Source organism: Hemicordylus capensis, chromosome 2 (assembly GCF_027244095.1).
Source record: "Hemicordylus capensis ecotype Gifberg chromosome 2, rHemCap1.1.pri, whole genome shotgun sequence".
Lineage (NCBI taxonomy): Eukaryota > Metazoa > Chordata > Lepidosauria > Squamata > Cordylidae > Hemicordylus > Hemicordylus capensis.
The window spans coordinates 195,441,474-195,468,245 of NC_069658.1; the positions used below are offsets into that span (position 1 = coordinate 195,441,474).

General features: G+C 45.1%; 1 protein-coding gene across 8 annotated transcripts in view; it reads left to right on the top strand.

Annotated features, from left to right (window-relative positions):
• Positions 1-26,772, top strand: part of LRP1 (LDL receptor related protein 1) — a 452,537-nt gene that overhangs the window by 253,052 nt on the left and 172,713 nt on the right. For all 8 annotated transcript variants that reach the window (XM_053288908.1, XM_053288910.1, XM_053288909.1 and 5 more), the window contains 5 exons: positions 576-719; positions 4,894-5,130; positions 6,164-6,344; positions 19,235-19,457; positions 23,200-23,389. In XM_053288908.1, coding sequence (XP_053144883.1) covers positions 576-719; positions 4,894-5,130; positions 6,164-6,344; positions 19,235-19,457; positions 23,200-23,389 — 975 coding nt within the window. The remainder of the gene's footprint in view (positions 1-575; positions 720-4,893; positions 5,131-6,163; positions 6,345-19,234; positions 19,458-23,199; positions 23,390-26,772) is intronic.

Below are 26,772 nucleotides of genomic sequence, written 5' to 3' on the forward strand. Positions count from 1 at the left end.
ATTAATCCTATTAGTAGCCAACTCCTAAGTGCAGTTGTTTTCTTTAAAAAATATCTGTTTTTCAGCTGGTAGTTTCACTACCTTTAGATGAGATGTTAGCATCTGCAAGAACAGCTGGAATATTCTCTTGTCAGCAGGGAGTAAGATCCTGTTAAAGTAATGCAGCCACCAGCTTTCGCAAACATCATGGTGTAAATACAATGTTTAGTAAATAAAATGAGAAATATGTGGTCTTAGGTCAGCCTGAGGTCAAGAGTTCACAGATCTTCAATATCAAATGTGACATGAATATATGGGCTACAAATCTGGATCTACAGGGCTACAAATCTGGATCTACATTCCTACCTGGAGTGTCACAATTGTTGACATTTATTGTTTGTTGTTGTTTGTTAATATTATTTATATCAAGGAGCCACTATATATGAGTGCACCGTTGTGGTGCTGCCAAGTTGCTGTTTGAACCTGGTACATATGAGGAGGTTGCTCAAGGTTGATTGTCAGTGGTCCTGAGGGGAACATGAGAGATGTAGCATATGCAGCAAGATGCTGCATGAACCCTTTCTTTCTTGTTGCAGTGAGGAGTCATGCCTGTGAACCAGACCAGTTCAACAAACCCGGTGGCTGCTCTGACATCTGTCTCCTTGGAAACAGCCACAAGACTCGGACATGCCGCTGCCGGTCAGGGTTCAGCCTAGGCAGTGATGGAAAGTCCTGCAAAAGTGAGTGAATGTGGACTTTGGGGGTGGTGGGTGGGGTCTGGGTTGGGGATGTACTGAGCTGAGGAGAAGCTGGCTTTGCCTTGCCATTGGCAGGAGTTGGTACTGCCACGTAACAGTGGCCTGGCTCTGTGAAATGTTGTTGTATGTGAGCAGTATGTGGTGAGAGTGGATCATTCACATGTCCTGCAGATGCAGAGGGGGCATCATGATGGTAAGTGGGATCCAAGGGGCTGGTGACAAGTGAGCTTGTACAGAGCCGAGCAAACTAGAAGAGGGAAGAGAAGACGACTGAGATCCAGACATTCAGTTCAGCGAAACAGAGCCAGATCAGCTCTAGTCAAATGCTGAACACCTTTGTATTTCACTCTGCAACGTTATGTCACTTCCCAGCACCATATATAGGCAGTGACATCCTGCTAGCCCCAGCACCCCTGCTCACTGAGCAAAGAGGCATGTTTTAAAGTGGTGAATTCTCTTCTGTTTAGCAGCGGGAGAGCAACTGTCCCTATCCAACCTCAGCACAGTGGTTGTTGCTGGTGTCTACCTTATGTCTCTCTTAATTGGGAGCCCTTTTGGGACAGGGAACCATCTTATTTGTTTATTATTATTAATTTTTTTTTAAAGTCAATCACTTTGAAAACTTTTGTTGAAAAGTGGTTTATAAATATTCATAGTAGTAGTAGAAGTGGCATCATCCTCATTACCCCAGTGTTGCCTCCATCTGCTGAATGGTTCATACAGACCCACCACTGATGGCCTTGCTAGGAAGCAAGTCCTACCTCCTGACTCCCCCTTGGCCAAGCAGAAGAGCAGCAAAGTGAACTTCAAACCCCCTGAATGGATGCTGGCGCAGCAACAGGGAGCTCCGATCTCCTCTCCACTGAACTATCTTTACAGAAGGATTGCCCTTCCTATCTTTGCTCCAAATGGACCAGTGTTGCCCCAGGAACTCCTGGCCCTCACTTTTTGCAGGATCTGAGGCTTCCAACCTGTATGCTTCAGGGACCCAAAGGGCCTGCTGTTATCTTGGCATTCTGCCCCCTTATGTCTTCAGTAAAGAAAGCTCTAGGTACCCTCCGAATACCAGCCTGAGTGGAAGAGAGGGGGGCACACTTGTGTGACCAGGGATGAGTGAAACCATCCCCTGCTAGAGGTTTCAACACACCAGTGGATGCTATGTGACAGATACCCTGTATGAGCCAATACATTGGTGGATATGAAGCTTCTAGTCAGAGTCAGACTTGTGGTTGATTTTAGGCTAGGAAAAAGCCTTGAACAAGGAGGAGAATGAATTGCCAGGAAAACTCCACAGTGTGAAAAGCCCATTAGTCACCAAGCATCTGCCCTAGTTTTCTACTCTTCCGTTCATTTTTATGGGAAACGCAAGGGCTTGCAAAAGTTGCTGATGCTCTGGTTTCCTTTAGTCTGATTGATACTGATCACACCCTGGGGACTGAGGACTAAGCAGTTGGCTGGGTTCCTAGGGCACTGAGATACAGTTGGACCGCCTACCTTTCCAAATTGGAAGCACGAAAGAGCCAGTACCAATTTAGCAGAGGGCGGCATAATAGGAACCAGTGCCTGTAGACTAAAGGTGAACAAATTAAACTTAGAAGTGAGGGGCAAATGTTGAGCAGCCAGAGTCAATTCTCCATTGTCCTTATGGTTCTGGACAGGAATTTGTTAGGTGGCCTTATTTGCTGAAGGACCATAGATGCATTGAGAGCAAAGGGTTAGGAATTTGTATTCCTCCCAGTCCGCAGTCCCTCCTCATGGTTCTAGGGAACCATGACCATGGTGGGGGGAAGGCAGGGTTAAGCCGACCTTCTCCACAGACAATCTAGACTGGCCATGGCAGTGACAGGTGTGGCACTCTGGAGGCCGGGGGAATCCCACAGTGCACTGCGTGATGAGTGCGGTGCATTTGGGGGATTCCCCCAGGAGAACGGCACTCTGGGTACTTGCCTCTGTCAGCAGGGGTTACAAGCAGCCTGTGCTAACAAACGATCCCGGAGCCTTGGCTGCCTATGAGAACTGCCAGCATCCACGCGGATTCCGGTGGCGCCGCAGGGCCCAACCCAGTGCCAAAGCCTGGCTCTTAGCTTGGGTGAACGGAATGAGCACCCCATTAACCCCGGCTATGGGATCTTGGCTGTCTAAGCCTGGGCTTGGCTGCTTGTGAGAACAGCCTCAATTTCTAGACAGAGGATTTTTTTTGGTCATGCCAACATTGATTCAGCACATCCAGCTCTGAATCAACTCTGGAAGTTCTATAACTTTCTGAGTTATGGGAAGATTGTGATTCCCACTTGTTCATAGAGCACACTAAAAAAAAAAAGATTAGTAGAGTCAAGGTGTATGACACAGTCCAAATAAAGGGTTGTTGCTCAAAATCCTGGCCAACAGTGTACCTCTCTTTCCTTAGGGGATGGGACTGTAGCTCATTTGTAGAGTATCTGCTTGGTATGCAGAAGGACCCGGGTTCAGTCCCTGGCAGGAGCTCCAGGAAGGGCTGGGAAAGACTCCTGCCTGAAACCTTGGAGGGCCGCTGCCAGTCGGTGCAGATGATACTGAATCAATGGTCTGACTTGGTATAAGGCAGCTTCCTGTGTTTGTTTGATTTATGTACCACCCTTCCAAAAATGTCTCAGGGTGGTTTGAGTGTACTTTTAAGGCATTTCTAAAACACACAGGCAGTAACGCAGTAAGTTGTTGTCCATATTCCAGCTGCCCCAGCTGGCCTTGATTTCATGCTCCCTCTCTCCCTTTTTTGCTTTTAACCATCCCCCAACCTTTACCACAATATTTCAGGTATTGCAATCAGACTATACTGGTGGCCCTTGTTTTCCATGGGTTTGTTTTACGCGGTTTTGCTTATTCACGGTTGACAAACATATACCTGGTCTCATTATCAGTGGTATAGGGTTTTGGCTATTTGTGGTTTTTGTGGGCTTGATTTTTAGTTTCTCTTTTAGCACATGCCTTATATTGGCATGGTTTGAGGGAGGAGATTTGTGGGTTCTTGAGGAGTTGACGGAGGTTGGAGACTATGTTTTGGAGGAGTTTGGAGTTTCTTGTGCTTTGGAGTGCCCTTCGGAGCTGCTGCTCAGGGTAAAATGCAGGTCATCATTGGGATTGTTTCTTTAGGGGACTGTGTGTGCTTTGTACAGTACTGTATTGGATAATACAGTGCTATACTATGCCTTATACTGCACAGCACTGAGACCATTGGTCCCTCTAGCTCAGTACTGTATTGTCTACACAGACTGGTAGCAGCTTCTCCAAGGTTGCAAGCAAGACTTTCTCAGCGCTGCCTGGAGATGCCAGGGAGGGAATTGGAACCTTATGCATGCATGCATGCAGGCAATATACTGTTTTTTTTTTTCCCAGAGCAGTCTTCCCAGAGCAGTCTCATCCCCCAAGGGGAATATATTGAAGTGCTCACACGTAGTCTCCCATTCAAATGCAAACCAGGGCAGGCCCTGCTTAGCAAAGGGAACAATTCATTGAGGAGCTGTAGCTGCCAAGGTACAGTGCTGTATTCCTCATTTATTACTGTTTCCCCCCGCTTTTTGGATAGTTTGGGGTGATTTGTAGGGCTTAGAAATGTTCCAAGGAACCTAACCCACAAATTCCCATTGGCTCAAGGTCCCCCGCTGGTTTTGCCAGTTTGCCATTTGCGGTAGTAGCCAGCAACCTAACCCCCACGCAAAAACGAGGGCCTCCTGTATAATCTTAAGTTAGGTGTACATCTTCAACTGTGTACATTTTGCATTATTTTTTAAAATCTAGGCTCATTCTCTAGGCTTTTTTCTCCCTTCTCAACTGAGTGGGGGGAGATTTACAAGCATCCAGCCTTGCAAGGCAAGGGATGCTACAACTTGAAGCAAAGAAGGGAGCTTTGAGGGATCAGATAGAGGTTGTGGTCTGCTGCTTTCTTATGGGTTTTGGAGAGCGGCTTAGTCTGTGGAAAGCTTCAGTCTTCTGTGCTGCCAGTGCTATGAACATGGTGCTAACTGCCTCCTGTGCTTTCATGCATCTCAAGTGGTAGTTATTGACCCAGATGGGGGCTGAGTTTTATGTTAGCCACTGAGAAGAACAGGAAGCCTCACCCTTTTCAGAGAGCTCAGTGCAAATAAAACCTCCATGTTGTAACACTGCTTTTGTCTTCCAGAGCCAGAGCATGAGCTCTTCCTTGTTTACGGGAAAGGTCGGCCAGGCATCATCCGCGGGATGGACATGGGGGCCAAAGTGCCTGATGAGCACATGATCCCTATTGAGAACTTGATGAATCCCAGGGCCCTGGATTTCCATGCAGAGACTGGCTTCATTTACTTTGCTGACACCACCAGCTATCTGATTGGCCGACAGAAGATTGATGGAACAGACAGGGAAACAATCCTGAAAGATGGTAGGTACCCGGCCTTTTGCCCAGGCATAAGACAGCATCAGTGTGCCAGGTGCTGGTGTGGCATCCAGTAGAGGGCGGCACAGTTCTTGGGATGTATATATTTGTAAATTAATGTTCCGCTTTTCACAAATAGCACCAAAGTGGCTCACAGTGTGAATTAAAAAATCATAAAATAACATCACATCCCACCCTCCCCATAAGCAGACTTCTATAACAGACATGGTGAAACTAGTTACATCAAAGAGGCTATTTCGATCTAGCCCAAAAGCACAGTGAAATTTTCTAGCTATTAGGAAATCCCATTCTGAGATGCCAGAAGGTCAGAACAGATGGGGCTGCATCGCCTCCTGGGGGAGGGGTTCCAACTTTTGGGTGACCTTTGCCGAAACAGCCACATCCCATGGGCTAGCCAACTATGCTTGAATAGGCAGTGGCGTGTGGCGCAGCGCTTCCCTTGAAGATCATTACAGGCAAGCAGAATCACGTGGGAATTGTTGGTCCTGGAGGAACCCAGTACGCACACTGTTGAGGGCTTTGAAATTGACAGCCAGCATCTTAAATTGCACCCACAAAAAGATAGGGAGCCAATGTTGACCACACGGCAGATAACTGACCTGCTCCCTCCCAAGTCAGAAGGGTTTGAATCCCCGCTTATTAGGAACGGTGGAATTTAGATTTTAGTATGTGGTTTTGGTTCAGAATATAGGCCAGCCAGTAGGTTCCAGAAAGAACGGCAAAGATTTTACTATTTTTACGCACGCTCGATTCCATAACATCGCCTGCAGATACAAACTGGAATGCTGGGCTCTGCCTTTGAATCGCTGCCTGCATCTTCTGAAGCAGGTAGTGCGGTCTGCGCATGTGTATCCATCATGCCCCATGCCTTGTCTCTTTCAGTAGAGATCACATAGCGGAATGTGTGGCACCATTCATATGGTCCTGTCACTTTTGCTTTGATCTTTGGTGTCTGATGTGTCCCCATTTGCCTGGCTTGGCCTTACTGAGCGTGTTTGTTGATTTTAACTCCTTTCAGGCATTCACAATGTTGAAGGCATCGCTGTGGACTGGATGGGGAACAATCTCTACTGGACTGATGATGGACTCAAGAAGACCATCAGCGTTGCCCGGCTGGAGAAAGCTGCCCAGACTAGGAAGACTCTGATTGAAGGGAAGATGACTCACCCTCGAGCCATTGTGGTGGACCCCTTGAATGGGTGGGTGTGGCTGCACTGTTCCAGAAAGCATAGTGAAGTCTGACTGGCTGCTATCGCAGTCTTGGTTAATGTTGTTTTTGGACTACAGCTCCCAATCATCCCTGGACACAATGGCTGAAAGGTGGGGATTATGGAAGTTGTAGTCCAAAAACAACAAATTCCTCAAGACTGAGTTCTTGAATAAAGGGGATGGGCAAGAATGGAGGTATAACGGTATGCTAAATTTCAGGGATATAAAGAGAAATATAGACAAGCAAAGCCTCTGTTAGCCAGACCATAGTTTTTTGAAATCCTTAACTATCAACTTCTAATTCTGTCTTTATGCCATGGTAATCCTTGCTAATTAGTGAAAACTGACTGAGCTATGACCTCCAAACTATTCAAATATATATAAACTTGCTTTGCAACACACAATGGTGGGAAGAATGATGGGAGGAAAAGACATGAGAGTGATTTAGAGCCAAGGTACATGTTATGCCAAAACATAAGAACAGCCCTGCTGGTTCAGGCCCAAGGCCTATCTAGTCCAGCACCCTGTTTCACACAGTGGCCCACCAGATGCCTCTGGGGAGCCCACAGGCAAGAAGTATGTGCATGCCCTCTCTCCTGCTGTTCCTCCCCTGCAACTATTGAGAGGCATCGTGCCTCTGAGCACGCTGCAGGTGGTCCACAGCCACCAGACTAGTAGCCATTTTTCTGAGCCCCTTTTAAAGCCATCCAAGCTGGTGACCATCAACACATCCCAAGGCAAAGAATTCCATAGTTTAATTATATGCTTAATTAATTAATTGTGTGTTGGGAAAGTACTTCCTCTTGCCAATCCTAAATTGTCTGACCTTCAATTTCATGGGCTGACCTCCGGTTCTAGTGTTGTGAGAGACGGAGAAAAAAATTCTCTCTGTCTACCCTCTCCTGTCCATGCATAATTTTATACACCTCAATCATTTCTCCCCTTAGTCGCCTCTTTTCAAAACGAAAGAGCCCCAGGTGCTGTAGCCTTGCCTCATAAGGAAGGTGCTCCAGGTCCCTGGTCATTTTGGTTGCCCTCTTCTGCACATTTCCAGTTCTACAATGTCCTTTTAAAGATATGATTATGAGAATTGTACAAAGTACTCCAGATGTGGCCACACCATAGATTTGTATAAGGGCATTATAATATTAGCATTTTAACTTTCATTCCCCTTCCTAATGGCTCCTAGTATGGAATTAGCCTTTTTCACAGCTGCCATGCACTGAATCAATACTTTCAATGAGCTGTCCACCACAGCCCCAAGATCTCTTTCCTTGTCAGTCACTGCCAGCTCAGTTCCCATCAGTGTACAGGTGAAACTCGGAAAATTAGAATATTGTGCAAAAGTCCATTAATTTCAGTAATGCAAATTAAAAGGTGAAACTGATATATGAGACAGACGCATTACATGCAAAGCGAGATGTCAAGCCTTAATTTGTTATAATTGTGATGATCATGGCGTACAGCTCATGAAAACCCCAAATCCACAATCTCAGAAAATTAGAATATTACATGGAACCAAGAAGACAAGGATTGAAGAATAGAACAATATCGGACCTCTGAAAAGTATAAGCATGCCTATGTATTCAGTACTTGGTTTGGGCCCCTTTTGCAGCAATTACTGCCTCAATGCGGCGTGGCATGGATGCTATCAGCCTGTGGCACTGATGAGGTATTATGGAAGACCAGGATGCTTCATTAGTGGCCTTCAGCAATTCTGCATTGTTTGTTCTCATGTCTCTCATCCTTCTCTTGGCAATGCCCCATAGATTCTCTATGGGGTCAGGTCAGGCGAGTTTGCTGGCCAATCAAGCACAGTATACTGTATACTTTTCAGAGGTCCGATATTGTTCTTTTCGTCAATCCTTGTCTTCTTGGTTCCATGTAATATTCTAATTTTCTGAGATTGTGGATTTGGGGTTTTTCATGAGCTGTACGCCATGATCATCACAATTATAACAAATTAAAGCTTGACTTATCTCGCTTTGCATGTAATGCGTCTGTCTCATATATCAGTTTCACCTTTTAATTTGCATTACTGAAATTAATGGGCTTTTGCACGATATTCTAATTTTCCGAGTTTCACCTGTATATGTGAAATTGGGGTTTTTTTGCCCCAATGTACATCACCTTACACTTGCTTACACTGAAACAAATTTGCCATTTTGTCACCCACTCCTCCAGTTTGGAGATACCTTTTTGCAGCTCCTCGCAATCTGTTGTGGATTTCACTACCCTAAATAGTTTAGTGTCATCTGCAAATTTGGCCACTTCATTGCTTACCCGAACTTCTAGATCATTTATGAACAAGTTAAAGAGCACTGGTCCCAGTACAGATCCTTGGGGGACCCCACTTCCTACCTACCTGCATTGTGAAAACTATCCATTTATTCCGACTCTCTGTTTCCTGTCCTTCAACCAGTTACCGATCCACACATGAACCTGTCCCCGTATTCCATGACTGCTAAGTTTACTCAGGAGCCTTTGATGGGGAACTTTGTCAAAAGCTTTTTGGATGTCCAAGTATACTACGTTAACCGGAACCAGATCACCTTTATCCACATGCCTGTTGTTAATACTCTCAAAAGAAGATCATAATTGATCTGCTGTTGGGGTTTTTTTGTTCTTTTTCCCCTTCTTCTTTTTTGCTAAATGCAGCAGTGAGGAATTGCTCATTTGTTAATTTGATCAGGATAGTGGCACAGAGCCTGGGGACACTTTATCCTTTCCCTCTGTGCCATTTTTCTGATCTGAATCTCCTCCTTCAAATTGTTGTTTTGTTTCATGAGGAGAAAATGCAGGTACCTGTATCCCGCCTGTATATTTGCCCCACAGAACAAATATCAGCTGTGGCAGTGGGGGATTATTTAGATTGGGCATTGTGGTTTGAGCAGAAGGGGCTCACACTGCCCCTACCCCCAGCATTATGTTCCCAGTCAAAATCAGCAGAAACTGATTTGTGCTTTTTAGGTGGTGGTGAGAATGTGTGTGCACATGCACGCGCGCAGTGGTGAATTAACAGAAAGGCAGAGTAGGCATTTGCCTATGGCAGAAAAAATTGAGGAGCAGCAAATTTTGCCACCCCTCTCTGTGGGCAGCGGCTGCTGCAGCAAGTAGAGTGGGCGAGGAGAAATTCTCCCCCTTTTACCTTATTTTTTTCAAAGGCAAACTTTTTTTGTTTAAGGTGAAAGAGCTGCAAAAGCCTTTTTTCCTATGAGTGGCAAAAGCCTTTTTGCCTATGGGCGTCAAAAAGCTGAATCCGCCCCTGTGTGTGTGTATCTCAGCGTAAGATATAGTTTGGCTCTTAATAGATAGTGATTTTTATTCAGACTCTGTTAAGCAGATGTCCAGATTGGTCATTTTACCTGCTCTGGCCTCCTACCCAATTGGCTCAGGTGAGGGATGGGGTTATTGCACTCAGGATCCTCCTCTCTCCCTGGGATGTCTTGTCAGTGGCCAGTGCTTCTCTAACCTCCTTCCATACACCTGTCTCCTCCTCGGCCTCGCCAAAATCTGCCTTAAATCCCTTCTTCCCTTCCCCGCTACCAGTTTCCTTCCTTACCCCTTCCCTGTTGCTATAGTCCCATTCCAGCTCTACTTGCTAGACTGGTATCTCCTGCCCAGTCTTTAATGCTGCCCTCAGATCTCTCCACTGGACGCACCTCTCAGCTGTGGCAGGAACCCCAGTTGTGTCTCTCAGCAGCCCTGCCCACTTCCTGGTTCCGACATCACACTCCACAGGGTGGGTGGGCATGACGGATGCTGCAGTGGTGGGCGAGTATTGGACCGACTCGGGGCTGGTGTAGGGGCCCTTTCTTGACTGGCGCTCCAGTACCCAACACCTGTACCTAAGCCTCTGTTGGTGGGACCTCACATTGCTGTGCTGAATCCTTCCCCTGCTTCCCTTGTGAAAGTTAGGCACACCCTGTCCATGTCAGGACATCATCATGTTCTGAACTTCCCCTCTTGTTAGGAGCATACAGTGATTTGGAAGGGCTGAGGGAAACATTTGATGTGATGACATCACAAGATGGGTCTGTCTGTCTAAGCGTTATAAGGAAAGGCGGGAGGAATTCTGCTATATCACTCCATTGATAATGGAGGGTAAATGAGGATTACAGGTATGGCTGCATACATTCTCCATTTGTGCTGTGGAGCTATGGAATTTGATATTTGGCATTTTGAAAATCAATCAATCAATCATCTTTAGTACGGTCAAAGACCAGCACAGGATATAACACAGATACAGTAAAATAAATGATCATGTGGCAATAAAATCATATTACATTAAAATTATTATAAAACAAATTATCATGAAATAATTATAACCAAAATACTAAAAATTAATATACTGTAATTAGACTATAAATTATGATTTATAAAATACAACTCTAAAAATTGTGGGGAGACTAATAAAATAGAGATAAAGCAAGGGTAAATATATAGGTATTCATCGTTATGTACAACTATCTCTAAAAGTAAAGGCATCTAAAAAGTACAAAATATTTAGCATATAAGGTGAAATAGCTAAAATGTGGAATAAAACAACTAACTAAAGTAGGGCAATCAAGTAAAATAGTGAGTAGTTAAAAATCTGCTACACAGGTTATGGGGCTGGCCGTCAAGGTCCGGCGGATCTTGCATGCTGCCACGCAGAATCTGGCAGCGTTGTACTTGAATGTCCGATTTTCATCCGAGAGCAACATCTTTATGTAGTCTTGCCTAGGGCGACCAGGGTACAGTGAGGGAAATAAGTATTTGATCCCCTGCTGATTTTGTCCGTTTGCCCTCTGACACAGAAATGTAATTGGAATGGTAGGTTTATTGTAGCTGTGAGAGACAGAATAACAACAAACAAACCCTCAAAAGCCCAGTGCCCAAAAGTCAGCGATGGATTTGCATTGTAGTGAGGGAAATAAGTATTCGATCCCTTCACAAAAGATGTCTTAGTACTTGGTGGCAAAACCCTTGTTGGCAATCACAGAGGTCAGACGTTTCTTGTAGTTGGCCACCAGGTTTGCACACAACCCAGGAGGGATGTTGTCCCACTCCTCTTTGCAGATCCTCTCCAAGTCAGAAAGGTTTCGAGGCTGATGTTTGGCAGCCCGAACCTTCAGCTCCCTCCACAGATTTTCTATGGGATTAAGGTCTGGAGACTGGCTGGGCCACTCCAGGACCTTCATGTGCTTCTTCTTGAGCCACTCCTTTGTTGCCTTGGCTGTGTGTTTTGGGTCATTGTCATGCTGGAATACCCATCCAAGACCCATTCTCAATGCCCTGGCTGAGGGAAGGAGGTGCTCACCCAAGATCTGACGGTACATGGTCCCGTCCATCGTCCCTTCGATGCGGTGAAGGTGTCCTGTCCCCTTAGCAGAAAAACACCCCCAAAGCATAATGTGTCCACCTCCATGTTTGACGGTGGGGATGGTGTTCTTGGGCTCATAGGCAGCATTCCTCCTCCTCCACACACGGCGAGTTGAGTTGATGCCAAAGAGCTCGATTTTGGTCTCATCTGACCACAACACTTTCGCCCAGTTCTCCTCTGGATCATTCAGATGTGCATTGGCAAACTGCAGACGGGCATGTACATGTGCTGCCTTGAGCAGGGGGACCGTGCGGGCACTGCAAGATTTCAGTCCTTCACGGCGTAGTGTGTTACCAATTGTTTTCTTGGTGACTATGGTTCCAGCTGCCCTGAGATCATTGACAAGTTCCCCCCGTGTAGTTCTGGGCTGCTTTGTCACCGTTCTCATGATCATTGCAACTCCACGAGGTGAGATCTTGCATGGAGCCCCAGACCGAGGGAGATTGACAGTTATTTTGTGTTTCTTCCATTTGCGAGTTATCGTGCCAACTGTAGTCACCTTCTCACCAAGCTGCTTGGCGATAGTCTTGTAGCCCAGTCCAGCCTTGTGCAGGTCTACAACCTTGTCCCTGACATCCTTCGACAGCTCTTTGGTCTTGGGCATGGTGGTGAGTTTGGAAGCTGAGTGATTGCTTGCTTCTATGGACAGGTGTCTTTTATACAGGTACTGTAACAAGCTGGGATTAGGAACACTCCCTTACAGAGGGTGTTCCTCATCTCAGCTCATTACCTGCATATAGTGAAAAGACACCTGGGAGCCTGAAATCTTGCTGGTTGATAGGGGATCGAATACTTATTTCCCTCACTACAATGCAAATCCATCGCTGACTTTTGGGCACTGGGCTTTTGCGGGTTTGTTTGTTGTTATTCTGTCTCTCACAGCTACAATAAACCTACCATTCCAATTATAGCCTGGTCATTTCTGTGTCAGAGGGCAAACGGGCAAAATCAGCAGGGGATCAAATACTTATTTCCCTCACTGTATCTGAGGAGTAGAGGGAGTATGAGCTTGTCTTGGCTGTCTTTATAAAAGGGACAAGAGAGGAATACATGTTCAGTGGTTTCCACCTCCCCAGAGTCACAAGGGCAAAGCCTTTCTGTGAGTGGGATCTTCCTGTATTTGCCTTCCTTCCAGGAGGGAAGTGCATGACACTGAGCAAGGGTGAACACCTTTCTATGGCTTGGTATTTCCAACTGTGTCAGCTAGGCAGAGGGGGAGACAGTGAATCTGAGACTATCCTAGGCTAGGAAGCCAGGTGCCCTACTTAGATCCGCCTGGCGTTCCATGTTGAGGATCCTGTTTGATGGCCGATTTCGCCTTGTCACAGCCCATAGCAAGCAGGAGGGATGGGGAGAAGCCCAGTAATGCCATTTTGTCATAGACTGCCCATTTCCAGAAAGGATTGGAAATTGTCCTGCAGGGTTAGCGAGGCCAGGCCCCATGGACAAAGAGCTAGTTTGAGCCAGTGGTTGAGAACAGTCATCCAAACTTTGGCCTCCACTTTTATTATATCATATGTATGTATTTGTTTATTGTGACCCAAGGCCAGCATAAAAAGAAAAAGAAACAACAACCGCAGTAAATATCCTGTAAGCATACTCTGACTTAGCAGTAAGCAGGAAAATCCCCATCATCCCCATCAGATGATCCCCATCAGAAGGGCAATTAGAATTGTAATGAGTTAGTAGTGGGGAGAGAAGCTTTCCCCTTAATTCAGTATAAAATCTGCACTTCAGCATCAGATGTTCCGTAGTCTCCACTTCACCGTTCTGGCAGGGGCATAATCTTTGATCGTAGGGCACCTTCCCAAAATGTCCTTCCAATACTGCCATCTTTTTTTATGTCAGTTTCCAAATGTAGAGTGCCACTGGAGATGCAGCAAGATAGTTGTAAGTCTGCTCTTAGGAATTTAGATTGGACACGTTCCAGTGTGGCAAGATTGGAGGGGAATCCTGGGTGGGCACCATATAGTAATTGTGCCAGTGGTTTGGCCTTGTATAGTTTGAGCGCTGCAGGTACGTAATGGCCGTGTCTAGTCCAAAGGAACCTCAGGATGGCAGCGGAGCTCTTCTGTGCTGCTAGGGCAACATGGTCACAGTGGGCCTTTCTTGAGCCAGGGGCATGGAGGACCACTCCCAGGTATGTGAAGCAGGCGACCTGCTCAATTCTGTGTCCGTCAATATTCCAATGTCAAGACTTGGGTCTTCTGGTGAAGGCTATGACCTTAGGTTTTTGGTAGTTTATTTCAAGTTATTCACTCTTGCAGTGCTGTGACAATGTCGCGAGCGCCCTTCTGAGGCCTATAGGGGCCTCGAAAGGATTAATTATTAATTATTTATTCAGTTTCTATACCATCCTTTCACAAATGGCTCAGGGAGGTTTACAGAGAGAAATAATAAATAAATAAGATGGGTCCCTGTCCCCAAAGGGCTCACAATCTAAACAGAAACATAAGATAGACACCAGCAACAGTCACTGGAGGTGCTGTGCTGGGGGTGGATAGGGCCAGTTGCTCTCCCCCTGCTAAATAAAGAGAATCACCATGGTAAAATGTGCCTCTTTGCCCAGTTAGCAGCAGCATCTGTATAGAGTAGGGTGGAGATGGTTCTTCCAGCCAACTTGGGAGGGTGGAAGTTGGGATTGTTAAGGCGGCTCACCATGGCATTGATGTAAAAGTTGAGCAGAAGCAGGGCCAGGATGCAGCCCTGTTTGGCTCCCTTCTGGCAGGGCTGCCTTTAGAGAGCCCTGGTGGGCTGCGGGGCCTGGGCCAAATCAGCCAGTGTGGGCCCCCCTTCCACTTAATTCTAATGGGAGTTAAAAGAGCAGGGCCCAGGGCAGTCACCCTGCTTGCCGTGCCCTAAGGACAGTCCTGCCTTCTGGGTTAATACAGGGTTCAAAGGTGTCCCTGGAGGCTGAGTATTGTGTCTGTGTGGAGGGCACGGATCAGATAAAGCAGACGTCGATTGATTGTGGTGGCTTCAAGCTTTCCCCATAATTTAACTCGGGAGAAAGAGTCAAATGAGGCCTTGAGGTCTATGAAGGCCGCATATAGGGAGGAAGAAGAATACTTTTCAATGAGATGGTGGAGCACCAGACACTGGTCAGTTGTAGTCTGCCTTCCCTAAAGCCTACTTTCATTTCATTTCAATCACTGCGTTCACTTTTTTAAAGCAAGTTTATAGCCCTTCTGGTTACAAAGATAGGGCTAGCACCGCTGTGGGTAATGCCTTGTGAAGTGTAGGAAGCCAGAGAAGAAAGTGATGTGAGATTTTCAGACCTCGGATAGTGGAGGGCAAGGCTTTAATGCCCTGCATAGCTCTTTTCACCCACTCCAAGATTAACAGAAACCGAGTGAATTATGCAAAAGATTCACATTTGTTCACAATACAGTCCTGTGTATGTTTACTCCAAAGTAAGTCACATAGTGTCCAGTGGGGCATATTCCCAGTAAGTGTGCATAGGTACAAGTTGTAGGTATCAGTTTTTCTTGGTGCAGAATGGGAGCACACCTGACTTTGATCACAACCCTTCTTGCGCCCATCGACTGCCAGTTCTTCAGTGCCTGGCCCAAGAGAGCTTCTGTGTGCCAGTCAGTCACCAGAGAGTGCCAGTCAGTCACCAGAGAGTGGTCTGTTTCTGACTGTGTTACTCTGGGCCTGGATTTCAATGGAGCTTTAGACCTCCTTTCCAAATAGCACCACTCCAGTGTGTAGCATTCACTGATCCTCTTGCATGTGATGTGGGCCAGAGAACTTGTGCTCAGCAGGAGGGAGGGAATTGTTTCCTGCTGCGTTGACTCGCCAAAGACTTCAGCTGAAGAGTCCCGTCTACTTTCTTTCAGGCGTCTCCAGGACTGCCAGTCCCTGGGGGATTGAAAGGCATGGCCTGCGCTTAGGAGCTGCTCAGACAGGCCCAGCAGGAGGGTGGAATTGCAATGTGCACTCACTCATCAGGAGCTCTCCCTGACTCTGGAAGCAGAGTGGCAGCAGAGAGAGAGGAGTCAAATTTATGCCCAATGACTGAGTGGTTACCTCCTTGTCCCCTCTAGTAATAAACAGCCCCCTTTTAAAGCTGTGATTTGTTCTTCTTCCCACTCCATTCAGCCAGCATTCAAGAAAGTTGCCACTGAACTTCCAAAGTCACAGTGTCTAGCAGAGAAGCCGATCCCGGTGCCACTTGTCCTGTCAGCCTGCATGTGTCTGTATCTGTTTGTGCAGTGTTTTTCGGGCAGCATGGAATAACATGTCTGGCATGGATGGAATTAGCTATGCTCTGATTGGTTAATGTGAGGAAGTGAGCAGAGCAGGGTCCTAACAGGTAGGGGTGTGCACGGAATCACGGAGCTGCAGTCCGGCACTGGGGTGGGGGGTTCCATTAAGGGCGGGGGAGGGTTTACTTACCCCTCCCGCGCTTTCCCCACTCCGGCGCCGTATTTCCTTTACAAATCGGGCGGCAGGATACCTCCCTGCCGCCCCTTTCCAGGCTTGGCTGCAAAAGGCTTTAAGAAGCCTTTTGCGTGCGCGTGCTCAAAAGGCTTCTTAAAGCCTTTTGCAGCCAAGCAGGGAAAGGGGCGGCAGGGAGGTATCCTGCCGCCCGATTTGTAAAGGAAATACGGCGCCGGAGTGGGGAAAGCGTGGGAGGGGTAAGTAAACCCTCCCCCGCCCTTAATGGAACCCCCCACCCCAATCGTTCCGAACCGGACCGCCCCCTGTCTGGACCAGTTCGGAGGCCTGTAGAATGGTCTCCGAACCGGTCCGGGCACATCACTACTAACAGGTATTTGAATAAACCCTGTTACTGGGGAGGGGAGCAGAAGCCTTTTTGGTCTCTCATTGTCAGGCATCTTCTAGTGGGAAATTATCTCCTGGGAGCTTCTGGCTCATTGCATGTCTTCTCAGCTTCCGCTTCTCGTGTGCTGATAGTACAAGGCCACCCACCCACAAACATTCTAGACAGGCATCATTTTTTGCTGTCTCTCAGACCAGCACTGTACAGCAGTCTTCCCTGACAAAATCCCCTCTTGTGTGATGTCCAGGAAGCTGGCATGTAAAAATGTTGTCTGGAGCCATTTTAAATTCGGGTTAGTGTTGTTTGTGGCAAGTAAGGTATAAGAGCCCACTCTTAAATACACTGAACATTAAATCCTCCCTCCCCTCCCAAACAGTGTTTTTTTTAAAGAGTACTTGTTGTGGTTCCTTTTTTATACCTCATAGTAACTAGAACTGCAATGTTTAATCAGTTAGATTAATTTATTCAAGACGTTTAATCAACTAAAAAGCTGCCCCGCTTAAGCAGCAAATCTTGTTAATAAAGATGATTATTTTTAATAGGGGTACCGTATTTTACGGACTATAAGACGCTACAGAATATAAGACGCACCTTAATTTTAATCCAGTTTTTCAGAGTTTTAACATATTAAACTGTTAAAACATATAAGACGCTCCTGAATTTTGGCGGATATTTTTCAAGGAAAAAAGTGAGTCTTATAGTCCATAAAATACTGTACTTATAAAAACTGCAGGTTGCAGGCACCATCTTAAAAGAGGCATTTCTTTTTCTTCTCCTTTTCTCTCACACACTTCTTCTAGGATGGTTCCTGCTGCACTATCTGTAGACATCATCTACAAAGGAAGTTTGTGGGCTGTTTCAGAACTATGTTTTTATCCATGTGTGATTTTAGCCCTGTTTAATTTGTAGATTAATCTACCAAAAATGTATTCCTTTAATCCAGTGATACCCCACCCCCCAAATAACTATACAGTGTTTTCAACACAGACCAGACAGTGACCTGCTTTCTTAAAAAGAAAAAAGATTTGTGCCTTTGGCATGCATTATTACTCCACTCCCTGCCCTCCCTAAACAATGACCCTGAACAACAGGTTTACCACACAAAGGGGGCCTGCACAGCCAGTGAAACATACACTAGAAAGAAAACTGAAAACCTGAAGGGTCACTGCTCAACCTGAGCTATTGAACATAAGAACAGCCCTGTAGGATCAAGCCCAAGAGGCCTACCTAGTGTAGCATCCTGTCTCTCACAGTGGCCCACCCGATGCCTCCGGGCAGCCTACAAGCAAAAGGGCGAGGGCATGCCTGCTCTTGCTCCCCTGCAACTGGTACTTAGAGGCACCTTGCCTATAGCCACAAGACTAGTAGCTATTGATAGACCTGTCCTCCATGATCTCCAGTGGATTTGGGAGCCATTGTTTCTGGATCCCAAATTATTGCAGTCTTTTGGTTGGAGGTTGGTTTTGCTGTCGAGTCGGTGTCGACCCTTGGCAACCACAGAGCCATGTGGTTTTCTTGGTAGAATAGAGGATGGGGTTTACCATTGCCTTCTCCCACACAGTGTGAGATGAAGCCTTTCAGCACCTTCATATACTGCTGCTGTTCGCTTCCCTGCTGCGCCATTAGGTGGCTACGCTGCAGTCTTTTATGCTCTCTGTAATTCAGGCAGCATGTTGGATGTTGCTTCAAACAAGGCTTTGCCTAACTAGTCCTTTTAATTTCAGTGGGTCTGTCTACTTTAAGTAATTTTCCTCATCATGTCAGCCATTGGTTTTATAACTAAATTCTATATAAAACACTAAGTCTGTGGAGAACGAAGGATTGAAAGTTCTGAAAAGAGCAGGAATCATATTCCCTAGCTTCTCAGAAGAAAACTATTCACAGGTGTTAGTATTTTTCTCTGTAATAATGAGATCTAATGATCTTTGAAATGAAAGACAATTTCTGTTCTATGGCATTTTCCAAATTCCATATTCATAATTCCACATTCGTAACTGTATCACATGCTTGGTTTGCAGCACCTGTTTATATGTCAGTTTAACTTTACTTCTGTGCATAATGAAATATTGTTTAATGACTTCATGTAGCTCAGTATTTGCTACCACAAGATGTGGTGATAGCCACAGGCTTGGAAGGCTTTAAAAAGGGATTAGACCAATTTGTGGAGGACAAGTCTGTCAATAGGTTCTAGTCTTAATGGCTACATGCTTCTTCCAGGTTCGGAGGGAAGATGCCTCTGAATACCCATTGCAGAGAAGCAATAGCGAGGATGGGAAGTCTGCCTTCATCTCCTGCATATAGGCTTCCTAGAGGCATCCGGTTGGCCACTGTAGGAGACAGGATGGGATGCTGGACTAGATCAGCCTTGGCCAAATCTAGCAGAGTAACTCTTATGTTCTTATGCTGGGCATGCTTGTTGCTGTTTTGCTTTCCTGCGATTTCTCACCTTGGAAACAATGCAAAATGGAATAGGAGTAGTTGAATAGCCATGGAAGTGAGCAGAGCAGAAATGAAATACTTTACTGATAGTGTTAGTGTGGGAGTAAGCACTCTACTCTTTTGAAAAACGTGCTTTAGGGAACAACCGTAATCCACTGTAATGTATTATATTGTCCAGAATCTCACTTGATTTCCTTGTCTTTAAGAAAATGATAAGAGAACACCTGACTCTATGAAGGAGAGAGAATAAACAAACAAACACAAGTGACACTTCCTTTTGCTCCCAGGTGGATGTATTGGACTGATTGGGAGGAAGACCCAAAGGACAGCAAGAGGGGGAAAATAGAAAAGGCTTGGATGGATGGCACCAATCGCAATGTCTTTGTCACCTCCAAGACTGTCCTATGGCCCAATGGATTGAGCCTGGACATTCCAGCTAAGGTGCTGTATTGGGTGGATGCATTTTATGACCGGATTGAGATGATTATGCTGGATGGCACAGAACGCAGGGTTAGTATCAATTATGTCTCTATCTTTCAGACCATGGTATATTCCCTTCTTTTCCTGTTTGGGTTGGTAAATTTGAAATCTTATATTTAGGAAACTGTGATTCCAAATGTTAAACTTCAAGTGAGGCCTACACCAGCATATGCACAAAAGAATGCATTTAACAAATCTTGAAAATTGTTTTTATGTACAGTATTATGATGATATATTATGGAAAAATGAATGATAAAAACAAACTGCTTTTTGGTGGCTATTGCATACCCAAAATATTTTGAGAAAAGAAGATCCTGTTCATTAGGGTAGTGAAGTAGCATATATTGTTCTGTTTTTTAAAAACTAAATATAAAATTATGCAGAATGCTTCCTTGTGCTGTGTTAGATGGGCAGCAGAGTGGAGAGTGAATTTTGTACTGCCTCTGGAAGTGCACTGTGTCACCTGAAGATATGTCCCTGAGGGCTGCAGGATCCTCAGGGACATATTTTTTTCAGGAGACACAGGGCACTTTCAGAGGCCGCACAAATAGTCAAAATTCACTCTCCCTTTTGCATGAGCGCAGCAGTGGTAGGAAAGCTTTCTGTAGTGCAGATACATCTTTCTGGTGCATCCAGGGAGTGCTGTTCTGTATATTAGCCACTGTCTTGTCTAGAACACATCTTAAATTTTCTAAAGATTGGTGATGTGGGGTGGAAAATATTTTCCATGTCTATATTTTTAAATGAAAAACTTCAATTTCTAAAAGTATGAATTAATGTTATGAAACAATGAAACATAATGCATGGATAGCAGTATGATACAGACAAACTGGTAAATTTCAAAGTTGTACTTAACTTTTTAAAGTTAATTATCCCTAGGAGACTTGAAAAGTGTGTGATTATCCCTAGAACATTTGAGTATACATTTGTGTGTGTGTGATTTATAAAAGGAGGGTATAATAAAACCATAATACATGTAATAATCCATATCAAAAATCAAGTTATGAATTAACCTGATTGGGTTCTTATTGTGTCTCAAACTGCAAGTGAAAGCAAAACTAAAACTGTGATTAGTTTTGATTTCACTTCAGGCAATCACACAGAGCATTGTGTCATTTCTTTTGTTGAACTGACTGAAAACATTTGTAGACAATGCTATTGTGTGTTATCTTTAAACTTTTTAAAGTATTCCAATCAAAATAATTTCCCCAGAAAGCTTTGAATTTATTTGAATTGAAACTAATGCATTTTTCCTAATCAAATATTTCAGTTCAGATATTTGCAGCTTTTAGGAAAACTTTTGAGATATTCATACTGCGCATAAAAATGACATGGAAGGTACTTTTCAGTGACCTTTACTGAATATATGTCAAATAAATATGCCAAATCAGATTGCAATCTTTTTAGGACATTAAATGCTGATAATTATATATAAGGAAACAATGATGGAACAGTTGGCCATAATGAGCAATAGAAGAAATATATACCAGTTTTCAAACAGAAAGCTTAAAATATATTGGGCATTCCATGTTTCTGCAACTGTAAAGAATCTTTTATTAAACTGTTCTTACTTGAGTCTTAAAATACAATGTGTTAACCATGTGATGTAGAACTTTTTCTGTAGAATGTCTCTAGGTGATATATATATATATTTATCCTATTATTAATTATGTCCAGTTTTTCTATAATTGTTTTCAAACGTACTGTGCTCATTAAGGGGATTCATTAGTGAATCTTTTGTCTTTGCTTAGGAACCCCTAGTTGATTTATACTACTTGTACCAGCACTCATAGAAGGTTTTCTATGGCAGCTCTCCATCTGGAAATAACTGCCCTTCCATTAGCTTCATTTACCTACATCTGCTGCTCTTCTTTCCTAGTGCTTTTATAGAAGATTTAGGCTCCTAATTGCTCTTACGTTTTTACTAGGGCAGTTCACGCAACCAAGAACAGGATAGGAGATGCCTCCTACCCTGCTAACTGGGCAAAGAGGCACCTTTTACTGTGGTGATTCTCTTTATTGAGCAGGGGGAGAGTAACTGGCCCTATCCAACCCCAGCACAGCATCCCTCCAGTGACTGTTGCTGGTGTGTATCTCATGTTTCTTTTTAGATTATGAGCTCTTTGGGGACAGGGATCCATCTTATTTGTTTGTTATTTCTTTGTGCAAACCGCCCTGAGCCATTTTTGGAAAGGCGGTATAATAACAACAACAACAACAAACATCTGCCACACAATACACCAGATATAACTGTAGTCGAGAAGAAAGAAAAACAAGTCAAAATAATCGACATAGCAATACCAGGGGTTAGCAGAATAGAAGAAACAGAAATAGAAAAAATCACCAAATACAAAGATCTACAAATTGAAATTGAAAGGCTGTGGCAGAAAAAGACCAAAATAATCCCGGTGGTAATTGGCGCCCTGGGTGCAGTTCCAAAAGACCTTGAAGAGCACCTCAACACCATAGGGGCCACAGAAATCATCATCAGCCAATTACAAAACGCAGCTTTACTGGGAACAGCCTATATTCTGTGACAATATCTATAACAACAGCAACAACATTGACAATAAAATTCTGGCATCCCAGGTCCTTGGGAAGGACTCGATGTCTGGATAAAACAAAGTCAATAACACCTGTCTGACTGTGTAAAATAATAATAATACCCTAGTTTGGGAGGGTTCTGCCCTACAGAGCAGCTGTACTCAACTGCTGAAGGAGGTAGAATGGAAAGCCCTCCAACCCAGCTGTTGGTTAGCCCACAATTATTGATGGTGCCTCCAGCCTTGTCTTTCAGACGAACAACAGATGGGAGCAGGGCTGCAGAAATCCAGTAGTCTACTGGTGTGTGATGAGTGAAAAATGATGCCTAATGAGTGAAAAAGGTCCTGATGTGCAATGTACCAACATAGCTTGATGAGTAAAATATTTTGTCTGGCTGATATACTGAGCCAACATTTCTTCACCCCTGGTTGGGAGCATGTACAGCTCCCAAGCTAGGGTAGGAGGCATCTCCTACCCTATTCTTGGTTGTGTGAACTGCCTAACATACTACTATTATTTATATACTGGTTTTCAACAAACAAGTTATCAGTGGGGTTTATTAGAGAATAAAAGAATAATAGCAAAAAGATTCTATTTTCTTAAGTTGTTATTTCTAAAAAAGAATAACAAGAAGAAGATGGTTCTCTGTCTCCCAAAGGCCTCACAGTCTAAAAAGAAATACAAGGTAGACACCAGCAGTTGCCACTGTGAGGACAATATGCTGGTGTTGAATAGGGCCAGTTGCTTTCCTTCCTTGTGCTAAATAATAGAGAATCACTGCTCTGGGCTATGCTCTTTGTTTTTTTCTGGGTTGCGTGTGAGCTGTGTTAATTCTTTCCAGCGGGAACCTGAAGAGAATACAGTTGAGTTCCCCTTTTAAAATGATGGAGCATTCAGAGCAGCACTGGTAGGGAGTAAGAAGTGGTTGTGTGAGATACTTCACAGTAATATCATGGGTACTGTTCAATAAGGTACCTGTAACATTAGTACAGCTGCCATCATGACAACAAAATACTCATAGTTGTACTTACAGGGGGCAAGTACTGTAGTTTCCAGCAGCCTGGGCTAGCAGTTTGAATGCTGGCAAACAGGGAGTTCTCGGCAATAAAAGGTAATATCTGATGGGATATCTGAATGGTTCATTGATGGCTACGCAATCTCCTTGGGTGAGCCACATCATATAGAAATGTCTCTCTGTGTGTGTCTTTTTCTCTCCCCCACCATGCAGACTGTGTATGATGGTCATGAGCTGAACCATGCCTTTGGGTTGTGCCACTATGGCAACTTCCTCTTCTGGACAGAGTATCGGAGTGGCAGCATCTACCGCCTGGACCAGACCACCAAGGCCGTTACGCTTTTGCGCAACGAACGCCCCCCAATCTTTGAGATCCGCATGTATGATGCTCAACAACAGCAAGGTATGTGGCGAGATGGAAAACCATGTAGTCTTTGAGACCCAAGCAAGCTTAGTGACAAAGTCCACTCTGCAGGACTACAGCAGGGATCACTGGGGATCTAGAGTCCATACTGAAGAGTCAGAGAACCACAAAGTTCTAGCAGCCCAGTATTCATTCTCAGAGTTGGCACTCTGAGAAAGTCAGGGGGTCCTGACCAGGAGAATGGCAGACTTTCCTTTCCTTGTACAGAAAGGAACATTGATTTCCCAGGAGTTAAGGCACAACTTAAACACAGTTTTGCACAGTGGCATCTTGATTTTTTAAAAACTTACTTACAAGCTGCATGTGGAGCACAAATTGTTGTTTGCAGTGTTATCTTTGCCTGAGTCATGATCATGGTGTGCTGTTTGATTAGAATCAGTATGGGTGTTACAGGACAGTTTGAGAAGACCTTGAATCTCAAAGGGATAGATAGGCATGCTTAGAGAGATGCCTAGCTCAGCTCTGTGAGTCAAGAGATCCTTGATTATTTCTTCCTGGGAGGTGCCGCACTCAGAACAGAGGGTCCTTCTACGTAATTAAAGCCCATTGGGGTGGATGAATCACAGCTGCAGCCTCTAGGAGCCAGCTGCATATACCCTCCAAGGTGAAGGCTGGCATTCAGAATGGAGGCTGAGAGACTTGTGTGCATTTTGCCTGGTGGCCAGACTAGCAGGCCCCTCATGGGAGCCAACACTCGAGAGCTCAAGAAAGACATACTGTGAGAGTCCCCTTCAGAGAAGAGGCTTGACTGTTCATTGCTTTGGGCCACTTGTCAAATGACTGAAGGCTAGGCATGCCACATGGATGGTGGATTTAACGCCACATGGATTGTGGCATTAAAGAGAGAGCCAGTGGTAGACATCTCCACTAATGGTGTAGATTCACTGTGTGCGGAGTGCCTCCACAGTCTTTAGTAATCCAGAGTCTTGCTGTGCATGGGTGGTGGTGATTTTTGTTGACTTCTCTTCCCCCTAGGAGTGCTCTTCAATATGCCTAAATATGTCCCTGAGGGCTGCATAGCAATAGCAATAGCACTTACATTTATATACCGCTCTATAGCCGGAGCTCTCTAAGCGGTTTACAATGATTTAGCATATTGCCCCCAACATTTCTGGGTACTCATTTTACCGACCTCGGAAGGATGGAAGGCTGAGTCAACCTTGAGCCCCTGGTCAGGATCGAACTTTTAACCTTCTGGTTACAGGGCGGCAGTTTTACCACTGCGCCACCAGGGGCTCTGGTGGCGCAGACTCTGAGGGGCATATTTCAGGGAGTTAAAGAGTGCTTACAGGGGAAGGAGCAATTCGCGGGGCTCTGGATTACTAATCGCTGTGGAGTTGCTTTGCATACAGTGCCTCTGCACCATCAGTGCAAGCCTATCTATCGTATAAGATGTGGCTAGACAATCACTACCTTGGGGAGGCCAATGCTGCAAAGCACAATATGTGCACAAGATTTAACTAGTCAAATCTGCGCACACACAGGTGTGAGTGAATGCACAGAGTGTGCAAGACACTGTTTGGGGTGAGGCGGTTCTTGGTGTCTTCAGGGCAGCTCCTGGCCTTGCTGAACCAGAGGAGAGCCCCCTTGGAATTGAATGCAGGAGCTTCCCCAGCTTGAGAAGAGAAGGCAAGTGTGGCTATATCAGACCTATGGATACAGTATGGGTTAGCCAGAAGAAACCCTCCACCTTCCCTGGATTCCACCTTTTCTCAGTGTAATGGTGCTCAGCAAGAGCCAGTCTGAGAGCCACATGAAAGATACGTCCTTGTGTTCTATGGTATCTACCCTCCCCTGATACTGTATGAACTTTATGTTCTAACACAGATTGTACTCCCCACTTCAGCTGAAAATATGCGCTGGAAAGGTGGGAACCAAACCTTCTTTCGCTCTTCTTTAACCATCTGATTGTGCATGCCAGAGAGTGGTTAAAGAGCACAGTGTGGTAACTGAGGCACATTTTAATTGTGCTGAAACTGACCTCTGTTTGCAGCATTTGCTTTTAGTTGCTTCCCCTTTGTGGCCACCTGTCAAGTTGCCCTTGTTCTCCTGCTCCATCAGCCACTGAAGGCCAGAAGCAAACAGTTTCTTCAGTTCAATGTACTCTTTTGATGCCCTTTCATTCCTGTTCTGTGGTTACTGTTAAGGAGTCCTTTAAGTGTCCTCCTAACTGCATGAAAGCCACTTACCTATAAGTGGATCCCAAACAACTGGGAGGACATATAAATGACCTGGTCACATGACTGGGACCAGTGGTATGGGTCTTTCCCATCAAGACAGCACCTTCTTTCTGGGGTACCAATTTCATAGGAAATAATATCTCAGTTGGCCCTGCTTACATGGTGAGGATATTTAAGCAAATAACCAGCTGCATGGGGATCCACTCATGAAACAGCTCCTGTGCTGCTGCTGGGACACTAATAAGAGCATAAGAACAGCCCTGCTGGATCAGGCCCAAGGCCCATCTAGTCCAGCATCCTGTTTCGCACAGTGGCCCACTAGATGCTGCTGGAAGCCATAGACAGGAGTTGAGGGCATGCCCTCTCACCTGCCATTACTCCCCTGCAACTGGTACTCAGAGGCATCCTGCCTTTGAGGCTGGAAGTGACCCACAGCCCTCCGACTAGTAGCCATTGATAGACCTCTCCTCCATGAAGTCATCCAAACCCCTCTTAAAGCCATCCAGGTTGTTGGCTGTCACCACATCCTGTGGCAGAGAGTTCCACAAGTGGATCACGCGTTGTGTGAAAAAGTACTTCTGTTTGTTGGTCCTAGACCTGGCAATCAATTTCATGGAGTGACCCCTGGTTCTAGTGTTGTGTGAGAGGGGAAAGAATTTCTCTCTCTCCACTTTCTCCACACCATGCATGATTTTATAGACCTCTATCATGTTTCCCTGCAGTTGTCTTTTTTCTAAACTAAAAAGCCCCATGTGTTGTAGTCTTGCCTCATAATAAAGGTGCTCTAGGCCCCTGATCATCTTGGTTGATCACTGTTTATGGGACACCACCAAGAGGGATTAAAGTGAGAGAAAAGAGAGAGTATACTTTAAAAAAGAAAAAAGAAAGAATGCTAGAGAGAGACTAACCTGAAACTGAAGACTCAAGCACAAGCCCTCACAGGAAGCACTTGATGGACCAAAAAGATCTGACCACTTCTGCACGTGTTAGGAACATAGGAAGCTGCCATATACTGAGTCAGACCATAGGTCCATCTAGCTCAGTATTGTCTACACAGACTGGCACCGGCTTCTCCAAGGTTGCAAGCAGGAATCTCTCTCAGCCCTATCTTGGAGAAGCCAGGGAGGGAACTTGGAACGTAGACGCTCTTCCTAGAGTAGCTCCATCCCCTAAGAGGAATAT